This window comes from Ochotona curzoniae, unplaced genomic scaffold (assembly GCF_017591425.1).
Source record: "Ochotona curzoniae isolate NIBS_2020 unplaced genomic scaffold, NIBS_Ocur_1.0 contig_2692, whole genome shotgun sequence".
NCBI lineage: Eukaryota > Metazoa > Chordata > Mammalia > Lagomorpha > Ochotonidae > Ochotona > Ochotona curzoniae.
In genome coordinates, this window is record NW_024465556.1 from 15,604,138 (window position 1) to 15,615,574 (window position 11,437).

The following is an 11,437-nucleotide window of genomic DNA, read 5'->3' on the forward strand; positions in this document are numbered from 1 at the left end:
CCTGGAGATAGACAGGGAACCCCAAGGGGCTCACTGTGAAGGCCTTAAGCGGTACATTCACTGACCGCCTGTGGAGACAAGTAGGAATCTCATGATCTCTCCCCTGCCTCTCTTGGCCAGCGATAAAGAACCAGGTGACAGGAAACTTCATCCTCAACCCCAAGGACAAAACGACCCCAAACCCAAATCGGACTTTCACCGCACTGGGCCTGGAATGGGAACACTCAGTGCAAGATGCCAAGGAAAGCCTCAAGACCAGCGGGCCCCTGCCTGAAGCCATCGCTGTCCTGGTGAGTCCTGCTGCATGTGGTGCCTCCAGCTGTCCTCCTGTTCCCTTCCCTGAATCCCTCAACTGTCTCTGTGCTGAGCCAACACAGGCCTAGTGCAATATGCTCTCCGCAGGTCTGCAGCAGCTAAGACCAGGGTTTAGCTCCCCATGTGTGCTTCGAAGCTGGTGGGGGAGGAAAGGCAGTCTGCTTGCTGCCCCCCAAGAAATTTGTGCACCTCCCTATGGGGTGGGAGATGGTGGCCTGCCACCCTGCCACCCCTGTCGCCAGCCAGCATCAAGCTGCACCATGCATGATCAGCAGCAAGTCCAGGGCTCTTTATTACAGCTGACCCATGGAGTGCTGCCTCCCTGAGGGGCCCAGGGCAGTGGCCCGGGGGGAGACCCATCTCTGTGGGCCAGGGAGCAGGGATTGTCAGCTCGCAGTAGTCCAGATTATGAGGTGCCCCATCCACTAGCCCTTGGCTCTGGCTGGTGGCAGGGAGTCCTGCTGTGTTCCTGGTGTTACATTCATCAGTGTGGCAGGATCTGTAAGACAAAGCTCTCTGGCCTACTGGTGACAACATATTTATTTAATCTTGTACGGGTTTTCCACTCACTTGCTCATTGGCCACCCTTCTGTCCATGGCCTGCTGATTTAATTGGGAGATGAACAAAGGTGCTGGGATAGAAGTAAAGGCAGGAGCATAAAGGTGTATACCACCCCCAGCACCAATTTCATAATAGAGCGAAGATCTAAATCTCAAAGCTAAAACCATAGATGTCTTAGAAGAAACAAAGCAGAGGGCATAAGTTTGTATGACCTGGGACTCAGAGAGAGAACGCCAAAAGCATGAGCAAAAGGAAAAGGAAAAAAAATGGGCTCCAACAAAAGTGCCAATGCCTGTGCATCCAAGGTCATTATCAAGGAACTGAGCAGTCCACTTGCAGAGTGGGAGGAACTATTGCAAACCACGTATCTGGTGAGGAGGACCTTATATCCAGTCCCTGCCTGCTGACCACCTTTTAGAGGCTGGGCAGTGTGAGTGCATGGAGGCGCATGGTCAGAGCTGAGGCTTTACCACGCACAGGCTGCCGTCTGTTCAGATGCATGTGTGGCACCCCTTGGGGGCTTAAGCTGAATTCACATGCTCACCTCCACTGCCCCAGAGCATCCTGGCTGCTACCTGTTCTGCTGACTACATGCCCATCTCTTTCCCATCTCCTCTCAGGCGCTCCCCCTGGTGGAGGGTGGCCCCCGCAGCAGCCTGACCTACAAGTACGTCATCCATGAGGACCTGCTGCCCCAGATCGGGAGCAACAATGTGCTTCTGGAGGAGACAGACACCTACGAGTGGGCACTCAAGAGCTGGTCCCCCTGCACCAAGACCTGTGGAGGAGGTACCATCTCCCCTGACCATCCAGCACCCCAGGGGGGAGGTGGGCAGCACCCCAGGGTCTGTGAAAAGGAGAGGAGCCAGAAGCGATAGGAGGGGGCTGATGTCCCCATTTGATGTGGTCCTATTCATGCCTCCGCCTTCTCATGGAGAATTTGGGGAAGTGGAAGACGACTCTGAGCAGGGCCTTTGAGATGTGGCTTGGGGCTAGGGGAGACTGCTAGAGCAGTGTCCCGGCCAGGCTGCTTCCTCTAAGAACACTGAATGCGGGAGAAACCAGGACAGGTGCACCTGGGGCGGATAAAGGAAGGTGCTTTGATGATGGCTGTGCAAAGGTGCAGATGGAAGTGGGATTGGCTCTCAAAGCCCTCCCCTGGGTGTTATCCCCCAAGGCCCTGAGCAGGGCAGTAGTGCTGGCCACCCCAGACCCACAGCAGCCTGCCTCACGCTGCAGGTATCCAGTTCACCAAGTATGGCTGTCGCCGCCGACGGGACCACCAGATGGTGCAGCAGCACTTGTGTGAACACAGGAAGAAGCCCAAGCCCATCCGCCGACGCTGCAACCAGCAGCCCTGTGTGCAGCCCACGTGAGTGCTCCTGCCGGGCCTCCCACAGCCGGCGCCCGCCCTTCCTGCCCACCTGTTCTCCGGGGTGGGGGAGCTCTGGAGTAGTTACTCCCACTCCTGGAAGAAGGAAGCAGCTTCCATTCATCTGCTCCTCCAGGCCTCCCTGGGAGACCAAGGGCCAGTCTGGGGACTCAGCACTGAGTGATATAAGGGGTGGAGGTACTCTAGGGGAAGTACATTCCATGTTTCCTCACTCTGGGTCTTCTGCTCAACCATCAGGGTCCAGGGACTCAGCCCACCTGCCAGCTCTAGCCTTGGTCTAAGAGCCATGGAGTGGGCCTCCCTTGCCTAAAGACATGGTGTTTTTGAACACTAATTTGTGTTCTTGGCATTACTCCGAGGGGAGGAGAGAGCTGTGACTTGTGGAGCATTCACAGTCACCCAGCCCTAAGGCCTCCTGAAGCTCCTTCCAGTATCCCCAGCACCCCAGGCAGGGCTGATGGTGACTGGCCCAACCTCCTGCTTCCCTTGGGATCCTTACTGTGTGACAGGGACCCCTAAGGGACAGCTGCTCCTGCTCCTTCCAGCTGGTGGGGCCCTAGGGTCAGATGAGGTCAGGGGCTAGGGCGGCAGCTAGGTCAACAGCAGCCTTGGCTGTGGTCTCACTGTGCCCAGCCCCTGTGCTGCCCAGGACAGCAGCGATGCCACAGCCTTTCCGGCTTAACTTACACTCATTCCTTTGCTGTCACTCAGCCTGCTTGGCGCCCACAGATCACAGAGCATGCAGGCTTAGTAGCTCTGCCTGAGGTCCTGGCAGGTCACTGTCACCCAAGCTTGTGACTTGGGTTTTTTAAACAAAGAGGCTGATTCTGTTGGAAATTCGGCTTAATTAGAAAATGCCCCCAGGAAGCTGGGGGGTGGGCAGGGAGAGGGGGTGTCTGTCCTGACTCCTATGTGAATAGTTGTGCCCTGTGACCCTTCCAACGAGCAGCCTGTTGCGCAGGCCTGATGGCTGAGGCAGTGAGGCTGCAACCTGCTGGTGGTCACACATACCCTGCACCTGCATTCAGATGAGGGCTGGCAGGGAGTGAGAGCATGACTCCTCAAGCCCCTCTTGAAGGCCAAGACTACCCACTACCCACTCTGTTGCCTGCAACTGTTCTGGGGGGTGGGAAGTGACTCTGGGAGGAAGTGTCTCCTCCATCCTGGCTCCCCTGCTGTGTGCCTTCAGGTGGGTGACAGGAGAGTGGAGCGCCTGCAGCCGGAGTTGTGGGAAGCAGGGACTGCAGGCTCGGAAGGTGCAGTGCCTGCTGGAGATCTCCAATGGTACCTACGAGGTCATGCTGGCCAAGGCCTGCTCTGGCGATCGGCCTGAGGCCCGGCGGCCCTGCCTGCGGGTGCCCTGCCCAGCACAGTGGCGGACAGGAGCCTGGTCGCAGGTGAGTTAGTTGTTCTCTGAAAGTAGGAGGGGTCGGGGAGCAGGTGAGACTGTAGAGGGGAGGTGGGAGTAGAATCTGCAAGGTTCTGTGATGTTCCTTGCAGGCACAGACTTTCTGGCTTAATCTCTCTCCCCACATCTACTCTGCTTTTTCTCAAGACCTAGTCAAAGTGCTTCCACGGACAGCTGGGCTGTGGCTCTGTGCTTTGTCTCTGAAGCTTTACACAGCTCTAGGAGGGGTGTGCTACTGTCTCATTCCTAGAGGGGGAAGCTCATGCACTTTCTTGCATTCAAGAAGTGCTTGCTGAGTGCTAGTTCATGCCAGGCCTTGAGCACAGAGAGACCTGATTCCTATCCTTATGGAGCCCACAGACCAGCGAGAGAGACTAGCAGACAAGTGAACCAGTTGCAGGGGTAGTTCCTGATGGTAGGGAACAGTCAGGGGCATGTGATCATGGAGGACCTCTCAGAGGTTGTGATGTTCCAATTGAGCAATAAAGCAAAGGAAGAGTTGGAGGCAGCAGCAGGATTAAAACATTCCAGACACCTAAAGGAAGCTCCAGTGGGACTGGATGGATAGGGGCTACAAGACTGCAAGGCAGGGGGTCGGGGGGGCTGGGCTGTGTGAGGAGTTTGAATCCGTCTGTAGAGCAATGGAAGGGTTTTGCAGGGTTTAGGAAATCCTTTGGCAGCTGTGTGGGAGGTTCATTTCCAGGAGGCCATGACGGAGAAGGGGAGCCGGTGCTGAGGTTGCTGGGACTTGCAGGTGTTTGCAGGGCAGGCCCCGGTGGTGGCTCCGGGGAAGTCGTTCCACTCACCTGATGTGGAATAAGTCAGACTGATCATGTAGGATTCCTTCCCCTCCCCCAAATTTTGTTAATTTTTATGTGAAAGAATTAAAGAGGGAGAGAGACAGAAAGAGAGAGATGTTCTGTCTACTGATTCACTCCCCAAATGGCCACAATGGCCAGAGCTGAGCTGGTCCAAAGCTGGGAGCCAGGAGCTTCTTTGTGGTCTCCCACATGGGTGTAGGGTCCAAAGTGTTGGATCCACCCTCCACTGTTTTTTCAGGTCATAAGCAGGGAGTTTGATGGGAAGTAGAACAGTCAGGACTTGAACTGGCGTCCATTTGGGATGCTGGTACTGCAAGTGGAGGATTAATCTATACCATGGTGTTACCCCTTGTGTAGGATTCCATGCACATGAGGCCCCTGGAAGAGTCGCATTCAGGAATAAAAAATAAATTAATGGTGGCCAGAGGGAGTCCTGGGGAGCGGCATCTCCGATGGGTATGGAGTTCTTTGAGATGAAGAGAAAGCTGTAGAGATGAGGGCAGTGGAGATGGCTGAGGACATGGGCCTGCATTTCCCATTGAGTCTAACGTGCATGTGTGGTTACAATCAATGTGGTGAGGGAGAACTTATCCCAGTTTTTAAAACCTTATTTGTTCAGGGAGGGAAGCACGATGCTGCCAGTTGTTCTAGCAGCCATTAGGAAATAGCTGAGGTGTTTGTCTCTTGGGGATTGGAGGCTGCCATGGTGTGTGTGTCCTGCCGCTAGCTTGAAGCTGGAGTCACTTGAGCCATGCTTGTCAGCAGACACCATCTAGGACTTGGGGGTGCAAACAGCACAAGGTGCGAAAAGGGCACTTCCAATGGAATAGCGTTTCGCTGTGAGATGAAGGGGTGGATGGAAAGGGTATCCCCCATGAGAGCAACGGAGCCATCCAATGCCAGTCTCCACTGTCAAGACTGATCGTGGTAGACCAGGCTGCCTGATGCCGTGCTGCTGTGCCCAGGATGTTGTCTGTCCCAGGTTCTTCTGACACAGGCAGTTAACAGTACCTACTGGGCATGTGGGGCGACCTTCAGTCTCCACTCTGGAGCCTTCTTAGAATAAGGTGTGCCACAGGCCAGGGGACAGGCTGTGTGTGGCAGAGTCCACTCCATTCCCTTCTCAGGGAAGAAGGCCCTAGGGAACCTGCTCTGCAGGCTGATATGGGGCCCTTAAATGTCCCAGCTAGAAGCCCCGTGTCCAGCTGTCTGGTCTCCAAAATTAGTGTGCAGTGAGGCAGCCTTGTGCACCTGTTGAGATGTCGTTAAGGAGAGGGCCTGGTTCGGGTTTGCTGTGTGGTGCCTCAGACCAGGTGCACTAGGCCCGTGGGAACCATGGCGTCTCCAAGAAGACAGGCATGGAACAGACACTGTGGATGCAGGCATGGCAGCTGCAGAGGGGTTCAGGAGGTTGCTTTCTGAAGCCACTACGAACCAGGGAGTCTGAGCAGAAGCGGTAGCTCTTGGCCCTGGAATGGGGTCCTGCTGGGGCTACTTAAGGACTGTCCCTGTGTGTCCCTCTGGGCCAGTAGAGATGTGGTTTTATTCTTGGTGTAGGCTCTGCCTTTGCATGGGCTGGCCTGGGAGCTCACTGGCCTGAACTCTGTCTCTCCCTCATGGCCACCGTAACCTTACCCTACCCCCTACCCTGGCAGTGCTCCGTCACCTGTGGGAAAGGTATCCAACAGCGGCAGGTGGTGTGCCGTGCCAGCGCCAACAGTGTCGGACAGTGCGAGGCAGATAAGCCGGACACCGTCCAAGTCTGCAGCCTGCCCCCCTGCGAAGGTGAGCCCCAATGGACAGGTGGGACGGGAGGCCACGCCCAGCTCTTCTGGTCTACCCCACAAGACTTAGCCCAGCCTTGCATCTTGCCCCCTTGGAAATGTCAGACCCAGGCAGCCCTCAGGTGTCCTCAGGGGTTGGTGCCAGGACTGCTTGCTGCCTGTGTGGCTGCCTGAATCTGTGGGCATGCCAGCCCCTCATATCTTAGCATAGTCTTGTGTCTGCATACAAGCTGTATGCAGTGTTTTCCTGGGGAACTCTAAGTCATCTGCAGTCCCCTGTAACTCCTGACCAATGTATGTGCTGTGTGAGCAGTTGTTTAGCATTGCAGTGGGAATGAGAACAAAGACCAGGCTGCATTAGTTCAGCACAGGCGTGGTTCTTCCCCAACGTTCCTGATGCATGGGTGGTTATATCTGTGGGTTCAGAACCCTGCAGGGGCAGAGCGCTGGGCTGCGCTACAGCTGATTTTCTGGCTACTCTTAGGAACTCTCCAGGACTCCATGGTGAGGGCTGACCTCCAGGAGCCCCTGGCTGCAGAAGGACAGTGGATGTCGCATACGGGTTCCCAACTCCCCATGGATGAGATATCAGCAAGTAAGTGCAGACTGTGCCTCTCTCCACCTCTGCCCCAAGCCCTGGGGTCCTGGGCAAGGGCCATGCTGCAGGACAGACCCGGCTGAGCCTCGGAGTCCCTGGATGAGAAGGAAGGACCGTGCTGTTCTGATCTGTGACCCCATATCTGCGCCTCCACGGTGCTGATGGCGTGTTTCCCAAGTGGGTAGCTGCATCTGACCTGAATCAACAAGAAGGCATTTCTTGTTTGTTGTAGAAACAGCGCCCTGAGTGGTGACAGTGATGCCCCAGGTGCTGCTGCAAGTGTGCTGTCAGGAACATACAGTGTGGTTTCTGCTGACCCTATGGTTCTGGATTGTAAGGCAGAGCTGGTCCCGAGATTCTCAGACACAGGCTGCCCAGGCGGCCCCAGGTGGCTGAGAGGCTGCAGGCTCTGTGCCTTGGGAGCAGATGTCTGTCAGCCCCCACTCCCAGCCTTCCATTGGTCCAGCCCTGGACAGAGACCTCCTGAGCACCTCAGGGTGTGTGCTCTGTGTTCTGTGTCCCTTCCCTAGGTCCTGCCTTTCCTTCCCTTGCTCACCCTCTTGGGGTCTGGCAAGATGAGCAGTGGACAGATCAGAGATCCTGACCTCTGGTTAGAGGACCCGTGGGCTGTGGGGCCCTAATGTAATCATTCCAGCCTCTTGGAGCTTAGTGACTTCATCTGTAAAAGGTTCCAAGGCCCTTCTGGCCTGTCTGAGTCTCTGAGGCTGTGCTGGGCCTCAAGCCCAATGTGTTCTTTACCTGCTACAAGGCAAAGATTCTGGACACAGAATTCTAGCGCCATCTGGTGGCTACTGGCCTTCTGTTTTCCTCTGATCTGTTCTAAACCTGCAACCACATATACCTGCCCCTTTTCCCTCACTCCCTTTCTCCCTTCCTCTCTTTCAAAACTGAATAGAAAGCAAGGCTCTGCCTTTTAGCCTTTACTTTCAGTCTGCAAAGAGCAGCCTGGACTCAGCCCATAAGCACTGGTAGGTGCTATTTAAGTAATGCAAGTTAGTACAGTAAGTCCTTGAGCCTGATTGCAGATCACACAGGGCTGACCGGGTGGCAGGTATTCCACCGGCTGTCACATGGGTGGCAACAGCTCTGTGGGCTGGGTCAAGGCCTTCAGGGCCCTCAGGGAGAGATGAAGGATCCTGCTTGCATCCAGTCTTTAGGCTGAATTGCAAAACTGCAACCGTTCCATGTGCTGGTGAGACCATAGGTGGCCTAGTCTCTCAGGGCAGAGGCTGCATCGGCTGTTTGTAAAGCTCCCTGAGGGTTCCAGGGTCCACCACTGGCCTTGGTACTTCCTGTTGGGATCACCCAACGGGTTTTATTAAAATACTGTTTTGGGCCCCAAGGCCAGTACTTTTGCTTCTGAGGCCCAAGAAGGTACAAGATGTGTTTTGCAGCGAGTCTCTGAGTGAAGCTGCTGCACAGGTGGGCGTGGGCTGCAGGGAGAATGCTGGAAGGTAGGTCAGAGGGAAGTGTGGCTACTAATGGTTCTTGTGCTACATGCAGCGGAGCCCTGCGTGGGGGACAGGTCCATCTTCTGCCAGATGCAAGTGCTCAAGCGCTACTGTTCCGTCCCCGGCTACCGCCGCTTGTGCTGTGAGACCTGTTCTACAGAAGACTCGGCCCAAGACACCAGCCCGGACCCCAGCCTGGCCTCACTGCCCTCCTTCTCCACTCCTGGGAGCCCCTTCCCAGATGCTGCAGTGGTGTCTACTTGGGGCCCAGCGGGAGCAGCTAGCCATCAGTTTGATCCACCCGCAGAACTCCCAGGACCTCCGCACACGAGCTCTGCAGTGAGCCAACATCACCCTGTCCCCCAGAAACTGAGTCATACCACCATGCAGGGACAGCCTTGGGGCTGGACCCCGACACCTTTGCCAGCCTCTGAGGATACCGGGCAGCCAGGGGAGGAGCCGACACAAGGTAGCCTTCCTCCTACCTCTTTGGTGACCTGAGCCCAGCCTCGCCCAGCCTGCCAGTCATGTTTACATGCTGTGCCACCCCCCCTCACACCCCTGGCTCAGGGCACATGCAGTGGGGTGGGGCAAGCACAGACTTTCCTTTCTAAGTTATTTGCCACTTTCTTGTCCTGCGGGGCCATGATGCTGGTTGCTGGTGACGGGGGTGGGAGGGAGAGAAAGATCAGGGAAAGTTCAAACCCAAGATACCTCACAAGTGGCCTGGTGGGGGCGGGGCCTTGCAGGGCCAGCAGCTGGACCTCTGCAGAGCTGGGCCAGGTCATGGCTGAAGCTGACCACTTCTCTGGAGCTTGCAGGGACCCCTGTGGAGGCCCTAAGAAGGTAAAGTAGGGGTCTCTGAGTTGGGGAGGGCCTGCACACAGGACAGGCTGAGGCTAGGGGCCAATGCCATCCTTGCTGCCAGACCAGGGTGGCGTAAGAGGCAAGCTCCTCTCAGGCTCAGCTCTTGGTGGACAAGGCAGCCCTGGTGGCTGTGTTCTCCCTGTAGGTGCTCCTTGACATCCTTCTGGTGACTCCAACTTGCAGGCAGGCCTGTCAGGGGATGTTCCACAGGAAGAGGTTCAGGACACCCTGCCCCCCAAGGGTGCTAATGGGGGCTCCATACTGGTGCTGGGCCCCTGGCTGGTCCAGGATAGCCACTTGCTCCTTACTCTAGGGAACAAAAGGGACAGGTCTGGCAGGTGAATGGGTATGACTGGGCACTGAGGATATGGTGGGTTCAAGCAGGGCCTCTTGGGACATGCTCCCTGCCAATCCCCACTCTTGCTGGAGTCAGGGCCTCCTCCCAACCTAGCCTGAGCTAGGCCACAGGCATGTGGTACTCCAGGGCTGAGGGCTCAAGGTCAATGCCAGTCTCTGCTCTATGGCCAAAGTAGGGAGGACCTACTGACCCCTGGTGCTTAGGGCCTCAGCGGGGCTCACCTACCTACCTGCCAGGGAAAGGTAACAGCTACAGATTTATGGGATCTCAGGAAGTGACCTAGATCCCAGGGTGCCCCCCCCAGGGCATGGAGGGATCACCCAACTCCTTACTGGGTGCTGGAGGGGCCTCGGAGCCCAAGGAGCGGTAGGCCCCTGGCCTGCAGTCCCCTTGGAGCCCAAAGGTGCTAGGGGCTCCTCAGGTGCTGTCTCCTCCCTTGCCCTGCCCCTGGATGCTGGAGTGTGTCCTCAGCCCTGCGGGAGCCAGCCTGACCCACATGCACTTGTGCCTTGGACATCCAGACCTGTCAATGTGTATTTATTAACATTGCTCTTGGTGTTGTGTTTTGAACCCCAACAAGTTGTGTTGCATTTTCCTTTCTCTCTAAGTTTCTTGGGGCCTGGGCTGCATTGTCACAAAATGATTGGGGACAGGAGGCAAGCAGGGGCTGGAATCGCATGCAGCCTTAACCCTCTACCTCCCTGGCCTGGCTCTACTGGCTCTGAGGGGATGCCCTGGGTAGCAGAGTCAGGGCTGCAGGGCAGACTCAGCTGTGGCCGAGGGTCCCCGTACGGGCTGCACTGCCCAGGGGCTTGTGGGGGTTGGGGGCCAGTCCCCACCAAGACTAGGGCCATGGGAAGGAGGTGCTAGGAAGAGAAGAGGACTCGGTGGTGAGAACTGTTTAGCCGGGGGGCTTTCACGGGAAGGCAGGGTAGGATCCCTCTCTGGGAGACATCAAGCAATGTCTAGATGCCAGGGAGGAGAGGCTGGGAGCGGGGTGAGCAGACCGACATGAAACCCACGCCGTGCAATTTTAACCCTGCTGATTGCTGCTGCTTGCCTTGTTCCTGTCAGACGTCCCCTGCCCATCACCACCTTCACCCTGTGTGTACATCTCAGCCCTTCCCTGACAGTGGGGGACCCAGGATGAGTGCACAGATGCTCCTCAAGCTGCCAGAGGGCTTGTCCCTTCTCTTCCCATTCCTGCTGTCTCCCAGGACCTCACATACCAGCGCAGTGCCATGCACAATCCCCTGGAGACAGCAGCCCTCAGCAAGCAACTGCTGTTGGGACCTAGGAGTACACACGGTGACCCAGTGACAACTCAAGGGGAGTGCCCTAGGGCGATGTTAGCCCTGCCACCTCCCATCCCGGCAAAGTAGGGTGGGATTATAAACCAGGGTCCTGAATGAACACGACCTGCAAGGAGCAGGATTCTGGGCCTAGGAGAGTGTTTCCACTTTGCTCAGTCCAGTTGTGGCTGTGGAGAGTCATGGAGCAGAATGCCCCCCACTCCCTGAAACCCCTGCCAGGAACTCCAGCATCCCAGCTGTGCATTGCATGGGGGAGGGATCACACATGGAAAATACATGCCCACACCCCCCATTTTGTGCTCTGACAGACACTGCCAATCCATTACCACACCTTTCTTCACTGAGCCTGGATTCCCCCAGGAAGCTGACAGGCTCTTCCTATCTTCCCATGGTGCTCTGCATTGTGGCTGATAATCATTGGCTGCATGTTCTGATGTTGGAAAGTGCTCAGTCAGTGCATCGAGCATCAGGGTAATGTCTGGAGGCAGGCCTGCAGGGCTTGGAGCTGAGGCGAGGGACAGGGAAGCCAGCCTCGAGGGGGGTCCC

At 56.5% G+C, this 11,437-nt stretch overlaps 1 protein-coding gene across 1 annotated transcript in view; it reads left to right on the forward strand.

Moving 5' to 3' along the window:
* Positions 1–8,854, forward strand: part of ADAMTS14 (ADAM metallopeptidase with thrombospondin type 1 motif 14) — a 55,387-nt gene extending 46,533 nt beyond the window's left edge. Inside the window, exons 16-22 of the mRNA XM_040976046.1 lie at positions 121–290; positions 1,498–1,666; positions 2,117–2,249; positions 3,460–3,667; positions 6,155–6,284; positions 6,768–6,878; positions 8,406–8,854. Of these exons, the coding sequence (XP_040831980.1) occupies positions 121–290; positions 1,498–1,666; positions 2,117–2,249; positions 3,460–3,667; positions 6,155–6,284; positions 6,768–6,878; positions 8,406–8,854 (1,370 nt within the window). The remainder of the gene's footprint in view (positions 1–120; positions 291–1,497; positions 1,667–2,116; positions 2,250–3,459; positions 3,668–6,154; positions 6,285–6,767; positions 6,879–8,405) is intronic.
* Positions 8,855–11,437: the final 2,583 nt, after the last annotated feature.